Source organism: Genypterus blacodes, unplaced genomic scaffold, assembly GCF_046128005.1.
Source record: "Genypterus blacodes isolate CSIRO-AG114 ecotype Tasmania unplaced genomic scaffold, CSIRO-AGI_Gbla_v1 ptg000438l_1, whole genome shotgun sequence".
In the NCBI taxonomy this organism is placed as follows: domain Eukaryota; kingdom Metazoa; phylum Chordata; class Actinopteri; order Ophidiiformes; family Ophidiidae; genus Genypterus; species Genypterus blacodes.
In genome coordinates this window covers 3109561-3132071 of record NW_027467208.1, presented here as the reverse complement: position 1 = coordinate 3132071, position 22511 = coordinate 3109561, and the positions used below count along the sequence as shown (strand labels likewise).

Here is a 22511-nt window from a genome sequence, read left to right as displayed (position 1 = left end):
GAATATGCCAGTGTAAACCATAAAACTCAGCAAGTGCACCGACACAGGAAGCTGGGGTGGGGACCTCGCCCTGCGACCCATTCATGACCAGTCAAAAGACCTTTTGTAAGCTACTCTTCACCACTTTTAACGGCACAGCAGGAGCAGGAGCTACGAACATGCAAACATTTACTGACAACTGGTCAGAGGGGTGGAGGGGACCTGCAGCCGTGTAGACGCTACCTCACTTCCATCAACCAAAAACTATAAAAAGATCAAGTAAACACGCACAAATGGCAACACAGAGACGTGGTGCGACCTGGAGAGTTCCAGAACATTCAGACAGACACAGATCAGGTTATTTTTACACTAAGCTAAACTATGTATTATTGTATTTATTGACCTAAATTCCGGGTTTTTAAATAGACTTTAAAGCCTTAATAGTTAAGGAAACAAATAAAACCTCCGTTGCTCTTAATGGTCTGGTGGTGGCCTGTGATTCTGGTGCTGATCCTGCACTCTGAGCTGCGTGTGAACCAGGGAAAAGCTTGTGTTATGATGTTCACGGATTAGAAAAAAATGTCTCAACACCTCAGCAAAGGGAAAAAAGGTCAAAAGCCAAAGTACACCATTACTGTTCTGTGGCTTACATGGTGAGACCTGCTGGTGTTAAGGCCCCCGTCACAAGGTCCAGACCAGACTCCAGTTCAGCAGGCCCAGGTTGCCTTGATCTGACCAGACGAGCCATCCAAGACAAATACCAGCAGACAATCCTTCCCACGCTCGACTTAAGCTCAAACAATTCCACAATCCTCATTAACAAAGCGTGGAGTCTGAACTTATTAAAGGAGCTGTTAAGTGATTAAGTCAATTCAAAATAGGTCCCACACACTCAGTAGTTTGCGTGTCTTACCAGAGTGATATAGCGCGTTATCACGGCGCGTGTGTGTGTGTGTGTGTGTGTGTGTGTGTGTGTGTGTGTGTGTGTGTGTGTGCGTGTAGGGGGGGTTCTCTAAAGCACTTTTAAGTGGGTGTTACAATCCTTACAACTTCTGAACTTCAATGCTGACATACTGCTGCTTGAGTGCGATTACTTGAGATGTTGTGGGACATAATGAGCTCTACGCTTCTGTCTCCCTACTTCATTTTCTGTTCCACAATAATTCCAATCTCTTCCTTCTAAGATTTTGGTCGGATAAGGAATGCAGACTGATCTCGCAGGAACTGAGCAGTGAGCAGCCAACGAACCCGTGACTCTATTGTTAAACGCCTTGCCCTTTCAGCCACGACGAGCTATTCCAACACCAGCAGCACAAGCAGCTCACGCAAGATTAGTATTGTTTATATAACTATGCCACAGGGGGGGGATTGATTTTCCATTTTTGCCTGAAAATTGTTTCGCTGTGCATTTTGTCTGTCTATGCTGCTAAAACAATGCTACCGGTGAAAAATAGCGTTGAGACCTGTTTGGCAATAAATCAGCTCCCCTAATAATCCATCAGTAGCAGTTAGTAAGATCAGTGCTGCCCTCTGATGGTGATTTGGAGGAACAGCACAAGCCTCAAGCTACTGTAGATAGAACAACCAAAGTACACCATTACTGTTCTGTGGCTTACATGGTGAGACCTGCTGGTGTTCCAAAACTGCTTAAATTTCTCACCCTGCCTATTAAATAAGAACTAATGACATTGATAATAATAAGTGAAACGTTATTGTTTTGGTGTGAAGGTGCGATGCGTCTACCTGAGATTGCACCTGGATGAGCAGCGTGGTGATGAATCTCGTCTCACTGTCTTGTCTCCACACACAAACTACCTTGCTTAAGTGACCTACAATAAAACGATGACGACGATGATTAGTAAATTGACACAAACTTTAAAAATGATGATGTATCAAAGGAGTCAGAAGACATGGATTTTATTTTATTTTTCTCACAAACAACATTGGTTTACAAAAAGGAACATCCAAAAATAAAATTGTACCTATCTATTGCATGTCATGCTGGCAGTTTTACCTCCATGCAAATACAACAACAATAAGAACACTGATCATGTTCAGTACAAAAACCATGGGGGAGATGTGGGGCCAAGACTGACTTGAAAAATAAAATAAAAACACTTATTTGAAAAAGGTTCTATAAAAAGGGTGATTTCTGTGCCAAAACAATGCGTCATGCACTCAAATGATGGCATGAGACTCCAGAACCACCCTGGTAAGGAGAGGGCGGTGAAAGTGCAGAGAGAGACACACACTGGGTGCTTCCCTCCACAAAAGGAAGAGATGTTTAAGTATCAGTAGAGATGATTCTGGTGTGGATGCTCGTCGGGAATGAGACTGAAACACACAAACACGCACAGGCGCCCGCCCTCACACACAGTAATCCTCTACAGTTTGAAGCCCTTGTGATATTGTTGTTCAGAAATTGTACACTTGAACCTCCTTTGCCTCTTCTAGCAATCGCTTATGTTGACGCGGAGTAAAAATGATGTTTGAGGTACGTGGCTTCATATCAAGCAACTATGAGATAAACGCCGCGTTGTGTTTTTCCAGAAAGAAAACATAAGAGAAAGAATTCTTGAATTGTCCTATGGCAACCACAGATCCACCCGACTGAGGCAGGTCACAGAAGAAAAGGAGGCGACCTCTCCTGGGCTTTCTCAATTGGGAAGTGGGAAGGAGGGTGTCAGGGATGAAGCATGCATGTTTTGGAGTTTTAAATATAAGCCTGGACATGAACCCAAACAGAGTTGCTTCGCCAATATGGCTGTGAAGGGACTCGACGACGACGGTGGCATAGGAACACACATTTCTGTACAATTGTGGTATGACGGCGTGGAGAAATAGAAAAACAGGAAAGCTAACTACGTCTATACATGGATGCGTTTTAATGATGGGATTCAGAGGGAGTCGATAAGCGTCCCTTTGGCTTTTTGACCCAGTGTACCAAGTTTATAAGAAAAACAATTATATAACAAGATTTTGAGTCCCGTGTCTCTATGAGCGAGGTTTTGGAGCGTCCGTTCAGGAGGCTGGTGGTGAGATGTTATGTCTGCCTCACATGGGTTGCAGTGTGATTTTGTATATGAAGAATTGTTCCTAGTTGGGTTAGTCGGTGGTGACCTGCGTGACCTGTGCGTCGGTTGTCTGGTTGGTGGACTGAATGAACATCTGCTGAGTCAGCTCCTGTCCCGCCGGCATCGTCACCTGCTGAATCTGATACAGCTGCTGTAAGCCACACAGAGAGACAGAGGGTGCAGACGCGTGTCAATTGCATGGCAGGTGTGTGTAAATTCGACACTGTAACAATGCTCAGAAAACACAAGGACACACGCAAAACCTATTCATTCAACGTGAATCTCAGAATATACAGCTCACACATTTCATTGTATTCATTTACCTGCCCATCAGTAAACTGGTTGAATTGCTGCTGTCCTTGCTGTACCTCCGCCTGTGTGATCTGAAAGCCAAACAAGGTATTAAGCCACTGCACCCCACAGAGAGACTCACCAGAAGTCCCACAGCTAAACCAGTCCAGACACGAAGGCTTTGAAGCCCAGTGGATGCATTTACATTTGGTTTATGCATGGTCATGCTGGTTACCTGCTGGGTGTTGGCAAGAGTCTGAATTTGTCCTTGGACCACCTGTGTTCCAGAGACGGGCTGTGCTAGACGGATGTACTGCAGCTGGCCGGTGTTGAGCTGCACCTGCACAGAGACAACACATGGGGGAGACAAAGCTTGATTTAGCGCAAAGGTCATTTGGCCCACACAGAGGTCACAGCCATTTTCCTGCTCTAGGTAACAACAATGACAATCGTTTTCTCCGTCTGATTCAAGGATTCAACAAGCTTTATTCATGATCTCTGATAGTTATAGTTTGATTTATCTGATGATCACTACTGAAGAGTGAAGGAGGCAACTAACTCCTCCTCTCATCCATCTCTCTGACATTTCTATCCACTACTTAACTTTCTCTACTTCATCACCGATCAATCAATTATGTTGTGTCTCAATTCTAAGCCCTCTGATTCACTGCCCCGACTCCATTTCTTACCGGGATCTGTTGGATCTCTCCTGTGTTGGTGATGATCTGCTGCATGACCTGCATGGTCTGACCCTGGGCCTGGGCTGTCTGAGCCTGACCCTGGGCTGCTGCAGCCTGGACGATCTGTAACTGTTGGTCACCCACCTGCATGGTCACTGGAGCACTCTGGTGGAAGGAAAAGCAACAGGAGCGCACAAGGGTGAAGGGGAGGACAGAGACAGGCGGCAGGGACAGAGGGAACACATTAGATGAGTGAAAATGGAGACAATTATGTATCTTGTACTTCATGATTAAGGTCCCCACGATCCAACAAATGACTCATTTCCCTGGCAAATGATTTTAAGTAGCATGAGTAGAATGAAACTCATTGGTCGCTAAAACGTAAAAACCTGTTACAAGATTGTCACATTAAAGACACAGGGACACACAATGACAGCACAGCAGTTCTTCTGTGTGTCGGATACACTATCCAGGAAAGGCCACCTGATCTGGAGCTGAGGCTGCCCCGACGGACCTAAGTCACCTGATCAGGACAGAGCTGGTTGGCAGCTGTCACCAACAGGGACGTGGCAACGAGCAGTGGTGTATGTGTGCCTGTGTGTGTGTGTGAAGAGAGCATCTGTGTGTATGCGAATGCAGGTGTGCATGTGTTTACCGTGATGGGTGTGCCCTGTGACTGCACCTGTACTTGCTGTAACTGCTGCATGGTGGCACCTTGTAGGACCTGAAGGCCGAGAAGATAAATGACCAGGAGAGAGAGAGAGGGCGAGAGAGAGAGCGAGAAGATGAGAGAAAGAAAGAGTGAGAAGGCAGCAATTGCAATAACTTACCACAGGAATGTCAGCACATGACGAGTATAGATTCAGGCAGAAAGCTTAAATGTCAGAGTAAACAGTGGCATGTAAGCAGCAGATGATACTTCAGAGCATGTTGTATATGCAATATGCAAGTAAATAGTGGAAGTGACACAGCAGCTGAGGTGAAGTGACTTAAATACAAGTTTCCACATAGAAGCTTTCATTAATGTGGTTTTGTAACTAGCTATCACGAGGAAGTTGGTGATCTGAGAAGTAAAGGTAAGTATTATCTATCTAAATCTGCCAACAACTTCCCTTAACCTTTTTACTTGAGGATGAAATCTGCGGCAGGTGTTTGGTCCAGTAAACTACCTACCCAGCTCCTTTATTTTAACTTTATTTGTTTACATCAGCAGTCATCTAAAAAGGGAATCTGACTGGGGTAAAGGAGAGCAAAGATAAAACACTTTAACTAAGATTTCTAACTTGTCAAATTCCACCAACTACATAAATAACTACAGCAGGTGAAGCAGGCAGTCTACTGAAGACAGCAGACTTATGTATTAATGTCTCGAATATCAAATTATAATATCCTATATGTTAAAGAGATATGACTCAGGACAGGCAAACCTCAAAGACAATCATCAAAAATCATGTCTGCTTTCAACATCCCTTTAAAATACCAACATGAATGGACAAGAACGGAGTCTACATAAGATCAGGGTCAAAGTGTGACTGTGCTCTCTGAGTGGACTGCAGCAGGAGCTTTGCTGGTGAATCAGATGGGTCAAGTAGTACGACAGCTCAGCTAAAGGCATCTGCTGAAGCATGAAGCACCACAACGGAGTACATCACACACACACACACACACACACACACACACACACACACACACACACACACACACACACACACACACACACACACACACACACACACACACACACACACACACACACACACACACACACACACACACACACACACACACACACACACACACACAGAGAGAGAGAGAGAGAGGCCAAGCTGGAGACTATACAATGAGAGCAGAGAAAGAGAAACAAGGTGGAACCAGCGAGCTACAACTGCCACGAGGTGTCCCTACATATGCAAAACCTGGCTATCTAGTTGTGTGGCTGATTGTGTGCGAGTGTTTTTACAGTTGGCAACCAGGACCCGGTTCCATTAAGAAACTGCTTCCAGCGTTTCCAGATCCTAACAAATCGAAACATGTTTGCTTCATTGATTCTGGTTATTGATTCGTTTCTCCTGTTGGTTTTCCTACAGCACAGGGATCAATTTCACTGTTGCTGAAGCACAGAATGGCAGAAGACTGAGTGCTGCAGACATTAGACAAAGAGATTAGAAGTGTGACGACCCCTTTGATGAGTGTTTGAAGACAATGAATGTGTGGCACTGTGTCTAGTAGAGTAGTATTTTTGTATGAAAGCTGTATAAAAGGGAATGTAAGAAAAGAACAGATATGGAACATTCTACGTAAGCGTGTTTTATTTGCAGGGTTTTGGAGAGAGAATGTGTGTGTGCTTGTGCTTATGTGCACTGGGTGTGTCCTGAGGTCCAGTCATTCCTGCTGGTGGGAGAGTGTTCAGCTCTTTAATGTGAGCCAAGACTAATATCAATAAAGCTATGTATTATAACCCAGGTAGCGAGGCTTTTGTACCAGGATCTGCAGGACTGAGGGTTGAGTTCCGTCATTGCACTTGTATGCTTGGTAATCCATGAATGCACTCCAGCACTATGGTTTTCTTTGAAGGACAGGTCTCACTGTAAAGCTCCTAGTCTATTTCTATGTGTCAAAGCACACACACACAGGATCCTAAATGCATCACACACTACCTGAGGCTGGTTGTGTACATGTTGTTGTCCCTGTAAAGTGTGTTAGTACCTGTCCTTGCTGTGGCTGTGCGATGATGATCTGTCCAGGCTGGATGGTTGTGGCTGTTTGGGCACCAGCCTGCTGGGCCTGTTGACCCTGTACCTGCACCGTCCCTGGTTGCTGTGCCAGGGTGAGATAGTACTGCACCGGCTCGGCTGGAGCTACTGACTGGCGCATCTCCTCCTGGAGGTGACACACACACACACACACACGCAGATGAAAGACGCATATCAGTCCATTACATCTCCATGAATTATTTTTGCGGCTGTAACGGTAGAGGAGGGCAAGTCTGATAAATAACTGATGGGCTGTGGCTGGGGAACAGTAATGTAATCTGGACCTAAGATCCATTACAAGCATCATACTGGTCAATACCTCTGCCTGCAGACCTGGAGGGATGCTAGACGAAGCTTAGGGAACATGAATTAACCAATTCATAAAAAACCCAGTATAAAAATGAGGGACACTTATGTTAAACCTGCATACTTAAACTGCTAGAAGCTTTGATAAATGTAGAGATTTATGTATGGAAAGTCTCTCTCTGCCTGTCCACTTGGGTCAACCACAGCATGGATCATAGGTATTATAGAGAATTGCCTTCCAGCAGGTTGAAAGCTTGCAGTCACAAAGGATTGGACCTTACAATTAAGGTCTCAGTGAACTCTGACTCATTTAAGTCTTATTCATAATTGAGTAGCGAGTATGGCTTCATCTCGTTGTGGTTTCTCCATCACCAGGAGCGTAAACACCCCTCTCCCAGCTCCATGACAACACAGCTGAGAGTGTAGGATGTTTACACTCCCAGAGACGGTGTCCTCAACACATTTTCACATCTGACATTTATTACACTTGAGCAAAACTTAAACATGATGCGTTTTCTATACAAACATGCATTTGATGCGTCTCTCTCCTTGATAAACTGGTCACTGCCTGTGATCATCTCTTGCGTAGGCACAGATGAAGAATAAAGGAGATATTCAAATGCTTGATGCAGTTACACTTATCGTTACTAATGGCACAAACACTGCGATGGTTGGGATTACTGTTGGCTGTCAGAGGCAAGAAGATGCTGCAAACATCCGACTGAAAGCCCTTACTGACTAAACCCCAGCTTCCAGTCAAGGATGTTTACAGCGCCTCCACGTTGCCAATTATGGATAAGAACCGAGATGAAGAGCTTGCGCAACATTGTGCAAAAAATCCGGACATCTTTAAAGACTCCTTTTGGCAGTCAGATTCTCCTGGTGGTGTGTTTTCCTTACCTGCCGCTTAGGGGGCTTCAGGTCGTCCCGGGGCACGATGTCTATCAGGAAGTCAAACTGGTCAAACTTTGTTATTGCCATGGCGATGTCATTCCTCTGTAAACACAAAGTCATATCAGGTCAGTGACTGATAACCTTTGGTAACTCAACAAATGCAGTTGCCCACATATAAAGACACCTCAAGTTGATCAACTACCCAATAAATGCCACACCAGAGAAACTCTGTTAACTGAACCATTACATGAAAACTTTACATGAAAGTTCAAAAACTCTGAATACAGTTCAGGTAACAAAAGGCAAATGGACTAATGACACCTAAGCACTATAGCTCTATATCTATTGTCCTCAGATGGGTGCAAGTTAAGGAGAATGACACTTTCTTGCCGTTGTGCGCTCTGGCTCTGTTGCTATACTCTTTCCTATATTCACAGCAGTGTGCTGTCTCTGTGGAATTTTCCACAGGATATTGGCTGTCAGGACCCCCCATTGTGGCCCTCCCTGCACAAGAGGTTATTTATAGTAGCTTGATTAATATCTGGTAACACCAGGTCACATCTACACTTGTTCTATTGATGAGCGTTGCTACGGTGACCCAAATTGGCATGCCCTGTGCACAATGGGACTCGGCTACTCCCTTTGTGTGTGTGTGTGTGTGTGTGTGTGTGTGCGTGTGCGTGTGCGTGTGCGTGTGCGTGTGCGTGTGCGCGTGCGCTTGCGCTCATGTGGAAACCATGAGCATTGCTCCTCTTCCCTAATAAACACATGAAAATCACACATTCATGAGGTAAAGCGTCAGAGGCACCTAATGCGTCATCTGTGGTGTAACCTGTGATTAACATGCAAGGCTTCACAGTAAATGAAGTTTCTATTTAAAGCCTGCAGTGCACATTTCCATCAAATGAGGGTTTCGTTCTCAAATCTAGGACTCTGGAACGGAGAGAAAGGGCCGAGACAACAGCTAGGTGAACACATGTGCAAAGTAGGCCTTTTAGTACACACAAACACAAGACATTTCTTTGTCTTTTTTCATTTTCTTTCCCTGCCTACATTGGCACAGCCATACACACACACACAGGCCGGTAATCTCTCAGAGGTATGTGAATGGATAAAGTGGACTTAAGGGCTTTCATGTTCTGCTCCACAGCTTTTCCCCTCTTGACATCTGGGCGAGAAGAAGTAGTCCGTCTGATTTTCCCAACTTTTCCCCCCCTTCATATCCCTGCGCCCTTCTCTTGCATCATTCCAGAGTCTGTGTTATTCCATTTCACGACAGCAGAGCAAAGCAGGCAAGGGAGAAAAAGTGGGTCACTGGCGCCCGCCTGGCTTGGCTTTCAAAGTCAATGAAGAGAGAGAAAGAATTGTACAGAGGGATACTCCTCAAGGGGATGCTGGTATGGGGCCTCTGATTGTATACACAGACAGGCAGGCACTTAGGGAAGAGAAAGCAACAAACCAAAAAGACACCCAAAGACCGCAAGGGTGTGGGAAAGACGTTGGCAAGATGAAAAGCAAAAGACCATTGTAGGACATGGAACATGGAAGAGGTAGGCAAGGATAGAGAAGACGGTAGTGTGTGTTATTTAACTGTACGGCTGTAGCTCACCTGTAGTGTGCGTCTTTTGTTGTCCTCAGTGTGGATCCATGCTCTGAGGGTTAACTCTGTGATGAAGATCTGAGCTGCCTTGGCAAAGAGGACTGGAGCCTCTGCACTGATCATCTGCACAGAGGAGATAGAGATACACCCGGATAAATACACCCACAAACATCAGTCACACATCAGCTATAAAATAGATGCACCAGGTCTTGTGTAACAATTGGCTGAGTCACATTCAAAGAAAAACCATCACAAAAAAATAATACAATATAAAACATTTCAGAATATGTCAAACAAACCATCCATGCAGTATGTATCTGTATTGATTGCCAACGATTTGTCACATCAAGCAACAGAACATTACCTACACGTTTTAAATTGATGAAGGTGCACTCATACGACCCTCCTGCCACTCACATGTGCATCGGCTACACACATACAGTGAAAGCAGCTGCGCCAGTGTTGACAGAGGAGCTTTGTTGGTGAGCTCCTGCTCTATTTACCACTTCAAGCTGCTACTTAACAAAGCAGTGCTACTGTCGCAAAAAAATATTTAAACCACTTTCAAAGGTTTTGTCTTTATTGAGCAATCCAGGCTGTGATGGATGGGAGAATACAATCTGCTGAAGCCATTTTTCAATGGGGTAGATGCCTCTGAAACCTAAGGATGCCCTGGGACAAAGGCTGCCATTGATATTTAGGTGCAAGTGATCTGGACTGGCTGAACAAAACCTGAATTCAAATTCTGATTCAAATTCTGATCCCTTGTTTATTTTACCCACTTCTATCTCAACAGCCATCTGCTGTGAACAGCCATTTCCACAATTGGCGGAAATGTGGATACTTGACAGGAGCAAGGCGGAACTATTAGAAATGTTGAAAGCGGCTCAACATTTCCAACGTTTTCATGAAGAGGTATTGACAGCTACTTGCAACACAATTTGTTCTTTTATTTTATGACGCTTGAATATTCTTATATTCTCTTAGTTGTGAGTGACGTGAGCTCACTATGACTCTGTGAGCTCAACTCTGATATGTGTTGAAATGATCCTACTATGAAGCAAAATAATCATTGTGGTCGAGTCTAACTCCATCCAAGGGCACTCAGTGGTTCAGGAAGAATGTCCCGTATGGATGGAAGGCACTTGCAGCAAAGAACATTATTGCTTCGGCTTTTAGGGATTATAATAATCAATATGCTGACGACATTTGAAAAAAAAGATTTTGAATGTTTTGCCTATTATTGCTCCTGTCCCCATTTACTCTAACCCCATATCAGCTACTTATTCAAATCCTAGTCGACAGTTTTTCTTCTCCTCTTACCTTCACATCCTCATCCAACTTCATAATTTTCTTGATCCGAGCTAGCGGCAACTCCTGAACACGGAAATCCTTCTGTCGTTAATAGATTGGCAATCGGTGCAACACACAGAAAAGAAATGGGAAAAGGGAAAGTTGTGTTAGCTCATGTGTGGATCCACAGTATTTGGGACAGGTTTTAGGCAAAAATATTTCTGTGTAAAGAGTTAATTTTGCTTGTGTGTGTGTATTTGTGTACCACAGTCAGGTTCTTGATCTCCTCCATGACACGAGGCCAGAAGGACTGCAGGGTTTGCTGAGCATCGCTGCCCCCAGCTCCAAATGCATCCGCAGACATCCTCTACACTGCTGCAAGGAGAGGTGACAGGGGGGGAAGGAGAGGAGGGAGCTCAAAGTTAATTACAAGAAAACAAAAACAACAACTTTAACACAGGACATTCAATAAGGACCAAGAGCACATTAGAGTACCAGACCAGAAAACACGCTGTCAATGACAGTCCAAGCCTGGCCTGTGCTGCCCAGAGCTCTTCCTGTGTGTCAGAACACATTACAGCCTATAATTAGAATACAGTGAAATCTAAAATAGGGTCACAGTGGGTTTCTATTCTTGTCCTTGTGCGATGTTGACATGCTTGACAACTCACACTCAAAGTGGCTGCTGCCTGATTGTGAATGGCTCCATCACCTTTAGCTTACAACTACAGCAAACTTTCCAACACGGGAATGTCATGTGCAATTCAGTCGCTGCTACGGGTCAAAGCTGCTGGTGACCCCACATACTGAGAACATGTTGTCCAAGAAAAGGCTTCACACAAGACGACTACATTTGACTGTTTGGTGGATGCGCTATGAGCAAACACACATGGTAATCTTATCAAAATTGTTTTATATCTACATGCATGTGATACAGTCTAAGTGCTCTACATGGGGTCTGACTGTTTGAAAGAGGATCCAGCAGGTTACTATGGCATGCCAGGAATCTGCTGCGAGAATATTGGCCTGCCTGTCTGAGCATGCTGAGCTCAGTGTCTGGATAAGACTCACTCTCTCCCTTTCTCTCTCAATCCATACCGCAATGAAAAGGAACCGGAGACAAAAAAGAAGCTTGGTGAGGACAGAACAAGAGACAAGAGAGTGTTTGTGAAGCTACTCAAGAGAGATGGGATGTGTTTCTGTGCGTTGGTGAGGGAGGTGTAGTACCTTTTTTGGTTCATTAATCCAGCACTAAGACAAAGTACCAAAGTCTTAAACAGGGGGAGGTAAGAGACAGACAGCGCCGCAGTCAGACTGCTGTGCAAACTAGCTATGTGGGTCAAACAGCTCAGAAACGGAGAGACAGAAGGAGAGACACGGCAGTACAAAGAAAGAGAATGTTGGGAGAAAGGGGGGTCCTCCTCTCTTTCCATTCTCACTCGAGGACAACAGGCATGAATGGCTCCAACTCTGGTCCAGCTGACAGATCGGTACAAAACAAAAGACAGGCTTTTAAACACTTCACCCAGTGTTTCCTCCACTAGGTTCTGTTACAGTGGTACTAAAGAGGGCCGTTGTGACTTTGGGACCTTGAGAACCAGCTTTGGTTTTAATGCAGTTTGCAACTAAAAAATGTTATCTGTAATAATTTCACGTGGACAACTCAGAATGTCAGCACTTCACCCTTCATTGTAGTACGGTACATGATAATAAAGTAACAAAGACAGCTTCTGTAGCATTACTGAGAACTACTGAACATAGAATAGAAGAAGCGCTACTGCATGCATCCTGTTATTTAGTTTTGAACAGAAAGTAGCCTCAATCAATGAGATAGAATGCCAGTGGGGGTGGCTTAATATAAATCAATCAGGCCGCTTGTAGCTATGGCATGCCAGGCTATCGATTGACCTTGCCAATGTCCCCCACCCCCCCTTCCTCTGTCTGATGCTCCAGTGTCCAGTTGCATTTCAAGGTTGATTGAAATCCTGCAGTCACTAAAAAAATCCCATCGTTCTGCGGGGAAGAAGTGACTGATGGGTTTTGTAGTTTTCCCCTCTTCCTCTGGCAGATGGGCCAGCTGCCCTCCGCCTGCTCCTTTGCAGTCCGTTTGTGCTCTGCTGCTAAGCTGGGCAACAGCAGGACCATGCAAATAAGGTGGAACAAACAAGAGCGCTGTAAGTGTAACACAACAATGATATTTGTTTTTCGGGATGAGCAATATTTCACCACCACGCACCATCTCTTGTGATATCTTGTAAAGTGATAACATTTGACAAGACATTTGACAGGACAACCTTATCCAAGTGTGTGTACTATAGCTCTCTGCTTAAGTAAGGACAAGGACCAATAATTAGGCAATTGACTTAACCCCATTACAGGCGACCATCAAGCTAATTGCCATGGCAACAAGGCCGTGGCCCAGTGGAAATGGAGAAAAGGATAGAGGTAGGTTAGGTACGACGAGAGGCTTCAATTAATAAGATGACAAATGAGCAGAAACAGAGGGACCACCATGACTATTTCTTCTGCTTTCTCACACACACTTCCCTTCTCAAACTCATAGGCCAGCCCTCCCCCTTCTTTCCAAACACTCGCAGAATGAAAGAGATGTTATTAATTCACACATGCCCCCGCAACCCCCTCAGTGACCTTGTGACCTTCTGTCTAAATAAACAGCTGCAAACTTACCACGCCAGCATGAGGGAGGGCAGAGGGGAAGTCAATGTGCAGTTAAAAAAAAAAAGGGAACGCAAATGTCACAAGAGGCAGGGTGAGAGTGTGAGTATGTGAGTGTCCATCATTTCTCCTGCTTTTATATCAATGGAAGCTTAACGTGGGAGCTCAAAGGTGCCTTGTACACAAGTGAAGAATATAATGTCTTCTCCTGGCTCAGAGTAACACCTTCTATGATTTGAGCCTACTACGAGTCCAACAACTCTCAGTGACGCGGCCCTTTACACAGGGAAAAACAATTCTGAAAGCTAGTAAATGTCAATGTTATAATGTTGTAAAAGGTCTTTAGGTTGACAGACAGCTTAGCAAAGCCAATGTTCAGATGGATGAAGGAGGTGTACCCTTTGCTGCTGCAGCTCTATTCCACAGCCATTAGTATTCAAGACTAAATCAAAGTTTATACTACTAAATTGAACTATTGTATTTGAAATATTAGTAGCGGTGTTTGTATTGTATTAGCATTCATTAAGTTCTGTGCTATCTATCTCTCCTCTCCCCTGCGGCTCCATTGTCCTTCACCAGGTCATCAAGACAGAGAGATGCCGGTGTTAGATTTCCTGCTAACTGTCCTCTGTATGCGTGTGTGTGTGTCTGTTGTGCTGTTGTTGCTTCGTCAACACTGTCCGACGCAGCACCTTGCCTCTTCCTCCTTCTATAACTCTACCTCTCCCTTCCTGTCTGTCCTCCAGTCCTTCCCATCTCTCTCTTCACCTGATCCCCCCTTCTAAGTTTTCTGAGAAAGTCAATGCTGCTCTGCTTGCAGTAGCTGAATCAGCGCTAATGTTGTTCTGCCAGCGCAGTCCTGCATCTGCCTGCTCTTTGTTTCACCCCTCCCTCCCACTATTACTGGCACGTCACATAAAGTGGCTGAACACAGCAGCATCAGCTTGCTTCAACTCTGACATCACACCACTTTATATGAGCCTTCAATTCCTGTTGGAATAAACCTGATAGGGCATTGGAGCGGTGTTGGCCAAAACAAGAAAGGCCAGGAAGATACGGATAGAATCACTTAGATGTATGCAGAGTCATTTGCTCTTAAAGACAACTAAAAGAAGAAGGGTAGGGTAAAGGGGACAAGTGGCGTAAGGCATATGTGCACTTGGAGGTCCTGACCTTTAGAGAAATACTGGAGGCAGATTCTCATTGGTTAGGTATCTGGTTAATTTAGATACCTGTGATAAAATATGCACTTCCTATCCTTAAACTGTTTGGTTGATCGTTTAAATTAAAGTTGAAACATTGGCTGAGTAGGATCCGTTACAAACAAATGTATTTCATAGCTCAGTGATACACTGCATATTACAAGGTCTTTTTAATATAGCTCAGTTAATCCTTTGCCAGTATTGGCAGAATTTCAAAACCAACTAAAATGAGTGTTTTATAATCATTCTGCTTTCTAACACCTCCCTCCTGATTCACTCTAGGTGCTATCAAAACAGTAAAAGAATGGATGACTGGGATGGACATCTGCCTTGCAATTACATCCAATTTGAGGGAAGGAGGCAATGACAAGAGACAGGGTGAGATAAGAGAAATGTATTCTAATCATATGAGCTAATGTGACCTTCCACCACAGTTACTCTCATGATTACCATCAGGTACAGCAGCCACCGTGAGCACATTACCACATGCAGTGGTTGCTGCTGTATTTCACTATAAAAGATTTAATCAGTCAAAGGACATTTTGTATGACACAAACATTTCACAAGCTGCAGCATTAAACTGTCAACAAAGCAGAATGAGCAGTTCTCAGGAAGGTCACTAAAGGCTGAAGGCCACAGTATTTTTTATTTTATTTTATCAGGCATCCAAAAGAGAATCCTACCGTGTTTACACATTACCATACCTTCCAATTTATGTGTACCCGCATTCATGCAAACAGAGCTGATTTAGTAAAGTAAGCCAGCGTCACAAATGTCAACTTGAGGAATAGTTTTAAATGATGGTTGTAAATCCCCAATAATGTATTTACAAATCCTGGACTATTAAACTCAATGACAGATATCAGAATGTAAAAAACTGGCAACGGCACAGAGTGTCAGGTAAATGATCTACTCAGGCAAAACAAAAAACAAGAAGTTCTCAGCTAGGAATTACAGATTAACTACTGGGCCCTAAACATGTACAACATTCTCACAGATGTTGGAGGTAATATTGTGATTGCAAAGCACCGACACAGCTATAATGACCAACATGCTAGTCGCATCAAAACAGCTGTTTGTCACGGCCGGACTGAACCGGCCGACCAAACAGACAAACAGCCCTGAAAACTTTGCCCTTGGTTCTGCTTCAAGCCAACTCCAGGAAGTGCTAGTCACTGATCTCCCAAGGTCATACAACAGAGGAGAAAGAGAAACCAGGGAGGGGGGGGGGGGGGGGGGGGAGAGACGGACAGAGGACAGAGAGAGAGACAGGCAGAGAGAGAGATGAAAGATAGAGTTGGAGGAAGGGGGAGAAGGACATCATTTTCAACTTTCACTGCAGCACTCAGTGATCCTGATGGTTGTTACTATATACTTCACAAGGAGCTAAATACACATCACCTGCTCTACACCTACACACCAACGACCTTCCCATGGGTTTGTCCCCCTCATCTCTAGACGTTTCCTTCCCGCTGCTGACGGAGAGACTGCAGGAGCCACTCTCACATTCCTGTGACCTTCATCCGATGCTAGGCCCAGTCTCTGGCGTCAAAGTAGGCAGGGCTAAAGCTACCTGCATATTACACAGCTGACTCCCCCTGGCTGCCCACATTGTATTAGTGACACTGTACACACGTAAAAACACAAGGGGGGGCGGACAAGGGCAAAAGAGTGCAAGCGAGGTGGTTGTGATCACCTTGGTGATAAGCAAGAAAGCCTGGCTACGTCTACGCAGTATGTGTGTATGTGCATTTTGTTTTCATTCCCTTAGTGTGTCTACAGTATGGTACAGCGTGGGGCACAAATGATATTCAAATTTCATGCAGACAGTGTCCAAACCTGGGATTTGGCAGCAAAGGCCTCATCTTGAGTTATTTTTAGTCTCTCTCTATCCCACTCTGTCCCTTTCCCCCAAACGCAACTGTTGACGTAAGCATCGATGCAAACTTTCAATTAAGGTGCAGCAGCGGAGAGAGTTGGTGGGGTGAGGGGTGGGATGGTTTAGACAAGAGAAGGTCTCCAGAGATTCCATCAGAGGAGATCCGATCAAACTATTTGCCTATTGGGTCCTTGAAACTGACAGGCTGACAGCCCGTCCCATCTGGATGTCTAAGACCATTTGAGTTGGAGGCCTGGGGGTCCTAAGGTCACTGCAACCACCTGCACCCCCATCCCTGGGGCTCCCCATCCCCCCCAGGTTTCAGCATGGAGGCCATCATTGATGCAAACCTAAGCATAGCTATGTGGTGCTCAATCATAGAACAAGGATGCCAAAGACATCAACAGTTGCAACCTGAAAGTGCTGTGGACACAAACATCAAAGACATCAGCTTGTGCATCCAACGCGGAGTCAAGGACTTGCAGTATCATGTAGTCAATAAAAGTCCTTTGACTAAGTGGAAAACTGTTTGTGTGCGTGCGTGTGTATGTGTGTGTGTTCGGAGTTCAAAGTCAAAATACAGCGACAGCCATGGAAGGCCACAGTCCTAGTCAGTGCCCGCATTAGCATAAGTTACAGGTTCACTTTACCAATTGCTATTATGAAGATGTAAAAAAACAAACAAACAACCGTAAAAATAAACAACCATCATGGTCCTAGTACTGATTTGATTACAAATGCATTCTGTAAAAAAGTAACTGTGCTGGTAAAAAAACAGTGCTGCACTGAAGTGACACTTGAAGGACATGGTTCAGAGGCTGCTACCTGGCACAGAACACACACACCTCTGAAACACACAACTCAGGTCTTTCCAAGGAGAGGATTCGGGACAGGAAGGGGGGGGAGGGGGGGCAGTTATTGGGGACAGCGGTAAAGGATAGACAGTGTCTCATCCCTGCAAAGACAAAGTAAGATGATAGAGACAACAGATTATGAACACAAGTCGACAATATAGGCAGAAACCAAAACCTGGCCAACTCAACAGTCCCTCTCTCTCCTTCTCCCGTTATCAGCAGTTAGACTTACCCGGTGCCCTTCATGGTGAGAGGTCTGCTGTGTGCGAGTTGGACAAAGCGAAATACAGAGAGACAGATAGCCTGAAGAAGTCTCCTTGAGAGAAGCAGCGGCAGTAGCAGCAGGAGGAAGAGGCACCAGAGGCTGAATGAAAAACTCTCCAGCTCCTTGACTTCCTCCAGTTCAGACAAAGGCACTCTGGCTCCACTGGACGGCTTTAAAAAGGCTGTCAGCCCGGACACACAGAGAAGAGCTAGTCCCCCCCCTTCTTCCACCCCTCCCCCTTCTCGCTCCCACTCTCCTTTACACATTGCCCCGTCTCCTTCAGTACCCCACGTCCTCCTGCCTAAACGTATAGCCTTTTCTCTCCTGTTTCTCTTCTGATCAAGTCAACTCAACTAGCTGACATTCTCTCATCCTCTGTGTTGATTACTCTCTGACCCTCTTTCTCTCTAGCCGGTGACCCGCGCGCGTTTGTCTTTGAGTTGACCCCTGGCCCGGCACAGAGGAGTGGGCGAAAAAGAACAGAAAGCCAACTCAGCAGCAGACAACAGCGCAACAGCAGGCAAACACCACACTGGCACTCCCGACTCCGAGACAAAAATCTGTAGCCTCCTTCCCCTTTAACATTCAAGAGTAATCAATCTAGCCTGCTACATGATACTCAAACCCCGCCTCACACCCGGCCCCCTCCTCACGCCGACATTTGCAACCAATGAGGAGAGGGGACTCTTCTATTCTATTGGCTGACGCGTCTGCCATGCAGTTCTGACACATGCCACGTTCCTCCCCTTTCCTCTGCCCAACCCCCTTTCACCGACAGCCAACTTCCTGCTCTAAGTTACCTTGAGCTGCAGGATAGGGGTCAGGGAAAAGAAAAGAGGAAGAGAGAGTAGAGAGGAGAACAGGAGGAAAAGAGCAAATAAAGTTGTGGAAAGCACTTTAAGAAGTGCGTGAGGGTGTGCTGGTTGTAGCTTGCCTCTGCATTGTGGTGTCCTCTGGTGGTTCCTGCCTCTCTTACAGCTGGAAGGAGGAGAACGGCTCCACGGGCTGCTCTCTGACAACTGCTCTGCTTATTTACAATGTCAAACTAAATGTCTCTGTCAGCCCCGCCCCCGCTCTGCTGCTACAGGCCGGCAGCCCAGTGATGCAAGCAGCCACGCAGACCCTCACTGGCTGAAAGAAGTGCCAGAAAGGATGCCGCATGTTGCATCCACATGATTTAAAGTACAAAGGCATACTGGGTAGACTCACCGTCTCATACGTGTGCGCAGGAAAATGTGCACATCCACACGCACATTCACGTTTTGCCCTTGCTCTCTCATTCAGTCCTTGCTCAGTCACAGGTAAACCCCTTGCCTCTAACCAGACTTAATGAGGGTCATTGTACTGTTACTATAAAGTGTCTGTGTATATGGGCACTATTTTCATATAACGTGTATTAGTTCACCGACTTTATTAAATCCAATCTCATGACTCATTGGTACCTTCAGTTATGCAACTGACCACAGCCGTAACATTAATCTAATGAAATCCAATTTTACTGTCTGTTAAATTTAGATTGCAAATTATGTCATTGAGAAACCTTTGTAAAAAAAAATCCTGTTGATCCGCTGACTGTCTTTAAATTCTTCTCCCCATTTTGTGGGGACTGAATATATATGGGTGAGTCTGTACACAAAGACATTGTTGTGTTTACTCTAAAAACTACACAGCAACTTCCACAACTACAATGTAATTTAACAAAAACAACAACAAATCAGCACTCTCACACAATGTCCTTCTTGTTAACTTGACACTGGTTTAATGCAGGTACTTTCTAGACAGTAACATTCAGTTTGGAACACAAAGGCAGGACAGAACTGCTCATGCGCACAACTTATACAGGTTTAATGCACCGGTGATTACATCAATGAATCCACAGCTGGCATGTAAACGGTGCTTTGGCCATAAAGAGGAGAGCTCTAACAATGAAGTGAAGTGACAGAAACTTGAGGTCTTATGCTGATGACATTTTAGTAAATCAGTAAGCTTTTAACTGGCAACCTGTGCAAAAGATGGCGGTGTGACCTAAAGCTTTACCTGCATGGTACAGCAAATCCCAACTGTACACAGTGACAACAAGCTGGAGAGGGGGAGAAAGAGAGCAAACCTGCTCCATCAATGAACAAACTAGAGGGGGAGGGGAACCGGAAGGATGGAGAAGGACAGAGAGGAGAGTTGCTACCGGATGGGAGGGGTAGAACAAGTGGAGTGAGCATTGGCGAACAAGATACAGGCTCAAGAGAAACAAAGCTAAATGTTCCCTTTTCTATTTTTATTCAGAGCAGGGGGACTAGAGCAGGTAGAGCAGCCACCCAGTTAATGATTACAGAGTCGTGCTGCACAAAGGCTAATCTATTCAGCATGGCAGCCATGCCAAAGGAGTTCTCCCTCTAGGTGCACTCTGTCTACCCAAAATGCCTCCGTGATGACACCTGGCAAGGTCACAGTGGAAATTAAATCTTCCTGTGGCTGTGCTGCCCGTAGCCGGACCATGTTTGCTCTCACTGATGCTGTTTAGAGATAAACATACACCAGGAAGACTACTGGTGTCATAAACACACAGCTTATTCAGGGAAGTCAGGCCAAGCCATGTATCTAACACACACACTCACACGCAAAATAACACAAAACAAACATAGAAACTGGGGCAAGAAAATTATTAGCTGACTGGCTTTCAAACTACCTCTGGCCAAGTTGCTTAAATGTGAAGGAAAGGTAGCTAGTTGTATCAGTTCACACTTTACTGTAAAATAAACAACAAAACTTATTCTTCATTTTAGAAAGAAAAGAAAACCCTAAAGTACACAGCCTACGGGCCCGCAGTGGCTTCCTGTTTGCTGTTTCTTAGTCAAGGTTGAAGACTAAAGTAGCCCAAAAATAAGCTTCGAGTGACATCACCAAGATATTGTAGGGACTCTGCTATCCAATAACTCAAATTGATCTATTGGATATTCCTCTGCATGTTTCTGGGCTGGCTGGTTGCCATGACAAATCTACAGAGCCATTTTAATAAGGTCAGCTGTCCTTTTCCACCTCTATGTTCTTGCAAAGCCCTTGAGGAAGGAGGTTCTGATAACTACTGCAGAAACAGATATCAGACATTTATTTGATGTATAGTCGTACAAATGTGGTTATATTTACACATCTAACACTCTTATTGTCTCTAACAATAAGTAAGACTGTAACACATTTGAAATGCATAGTCACAACAGCAGAGCACAGAAGATGAAACCGATTGCTATTATGAAAGAATGAAATCTCTGGTAGACGAATTATTATGATTATTGATGAAAAAACCAACATGAGACAAAATAAAAAACAAACTTAATCATTTAGGGAAAGAATGTGCGTTAACTCGTCAAGGGCACGGACAGATACAAATCACCCTGACCCGAATAATAATAAAAACATGTATATTGAAAGAGCAGAACCATTCAAAAAATAATAATCTAGTACAAAGAAGTGACAGGCAGGGAGTCCGGTGACTTGTTTAACCGAGTTTAGCGACTGAAGTTACCGCAAGCTTCGACATTACCTGAGAGGCTCTGCTAGCGAGCATCTCAGCAGAAATATGCTACAATTACCGCAGAAACGGCATTAACGATAGACAGCCATCGCTTGGAGCGAATTTGAAACATGCTGCGTTATTTGCAAACGCCACACCGCACATTACAAACACGTAAAGTTAACCATGTACACGTTTAGAAGCTAACGTTACATGTAGGTCACTGTTGGCGGCGGCTTCAAGCTAACGGTGGGTAATTTAATGTTAGCATGTCGGGAGACGCACACCGGTGCTGCAGCATACACACTTTTAATCGCTACTCGTCAACGAGGGTTGTCATCAAGTGAAAATTTGCAAAGCTTTCCAGAGCAGGGAAGAAGCAGTCTAACCAATAAAGACAACGTTTGGATCTGTCCTTCAGACCAATCAAACCTCGGACTAGATTCCACCAATCAAGGTTTTTAGGGCTAAGTTCGTTCTGCAGCTGACGCCATTCGGGGACGCGGGGACGCGGACAACCCATTTGACACACAGCAACACAAGATCCAACATGGTGGACACAGTGCGCCAGTTTCCTGACTGTCCGTGATCCCTTCAGCGGGCCACCAATAAGCGCCTCAGAGAGCGGGGAGGGAAATGGCGCCTATGTTCATCTTCCAAAACAATCGTCTATTGGTCAAGAACAGCAAATGAAAAGAAGCGAAGTAATTGCCCTTACTTCCACCCAACACAGGCGTCTTTATCGTTAAGGTATAACACACAAATGCATTTTAATTACGTACTCACTTTGTTTTACGGAATCCAGGAGAAGTCCGGCACAGCCTATTATTTATTTTATTTAGCTAGCAAGGGGAAACAAGATGGCTGCTACTCGAACCGGAAAGAGTTCAACGCACGAACGAGATGACGTAGACACTGACGCTCTAAACGCGAGGACGTTCATTTAAATGATATAAAATAAAATAAAAAATAATAATTTAAGTCTTGCACCTTTTTAATAGTTCATTCATTTTAGTAAAATAATTCACGATGAACTATCAATGTCCATTTACTGCTTAAAACATTGTATTGTTAGGTGGTGCTCATTCAACTGATAACAATTAAGTTTTAGGCTTCCAAAAAGCACCTTACCATGGGATCTTTGATATTTATTGAAAAAAATCAGCTCTTATCTACTAAAGCCATAAAGTAATTAATTTGATATTACCATGATCGATTTTTGCCAAGAATGCACCTTTGATATTTTAAGTTCCGGTAAAA

General features: G+C 44.6%; 1 protein-coding gene across 10 annotated transcripts; it reads right to left on the bottom strand.

Moving 5' to 3' along the window:
• Window positions 1-1880: 1880 nt before the first annotated feature.
• nfyc (nuclear transcription factor Y, gamma) lies at window positions 1881-22156 on the bottom strand. Of its 10 annotated transcripts, none has more exons than XM_076139218.1 (11): window positions 22038-22156; window positions 11136-11245; window positions 10901-10972; window positions 9587-9700; window positions 7984-8079; window positions 6731-6904; window positions 4680-4748; window positions 4034-4189; window positions 3580-3684; window positions 3377-3436; window positions 1881-3204 (listed from the first exon to the last, which is right to left on the bottom strand). In XM_076139218.1, the coding sequence occupies exons 2-11, from the start codon at window positions 11232-11234 to the stop codon at window positions 3085-3087; spliced, it is 1065 nt and encodes a 354-aa protein (XP_075995333.1). In that variant the 5' UTR covers window positions 11235-11245; window positions 22038-22156; the 3' UTR covers window positions 1881-3084. The 10 variants fall into 10 exon arrangements, with proteins under 10 accessions (XP_075995333.1, XP_075995339.1, XP_075995338.1 ...); XM_076139224.1 differs by having other exon boundaries at window positions 10901-10969; XM_076139223.1 differs by having other exon boundaries at window positions 22034-22052.
• Between the last annotated feature and the right edge of the window lie 355 nt (window positions 22157-22511).

Coding starts and splice junctions, on each gene's coding strand:
- nfyc (XM_076139218.1), bottom strand. CDS start 11,234: ATGTCTGCGGATGCATTTGGAGCTGGGGGCAGCGATGCTCAGCAAACC. Junction 10,973..11,135: donor AGATCAAGAACCTGACTGTG/GTACACAAATAC, acceptor TATTAACGACAG/AAGGATTTCCGTGTTCAGGA. Junction 3,685..4,033: donor GAGAGATCCAACAGATCCCG/GTAAGAAATGGA, acceptor GTCTCTGTGCAG/GTGCAGCTCAACACCGGCCA.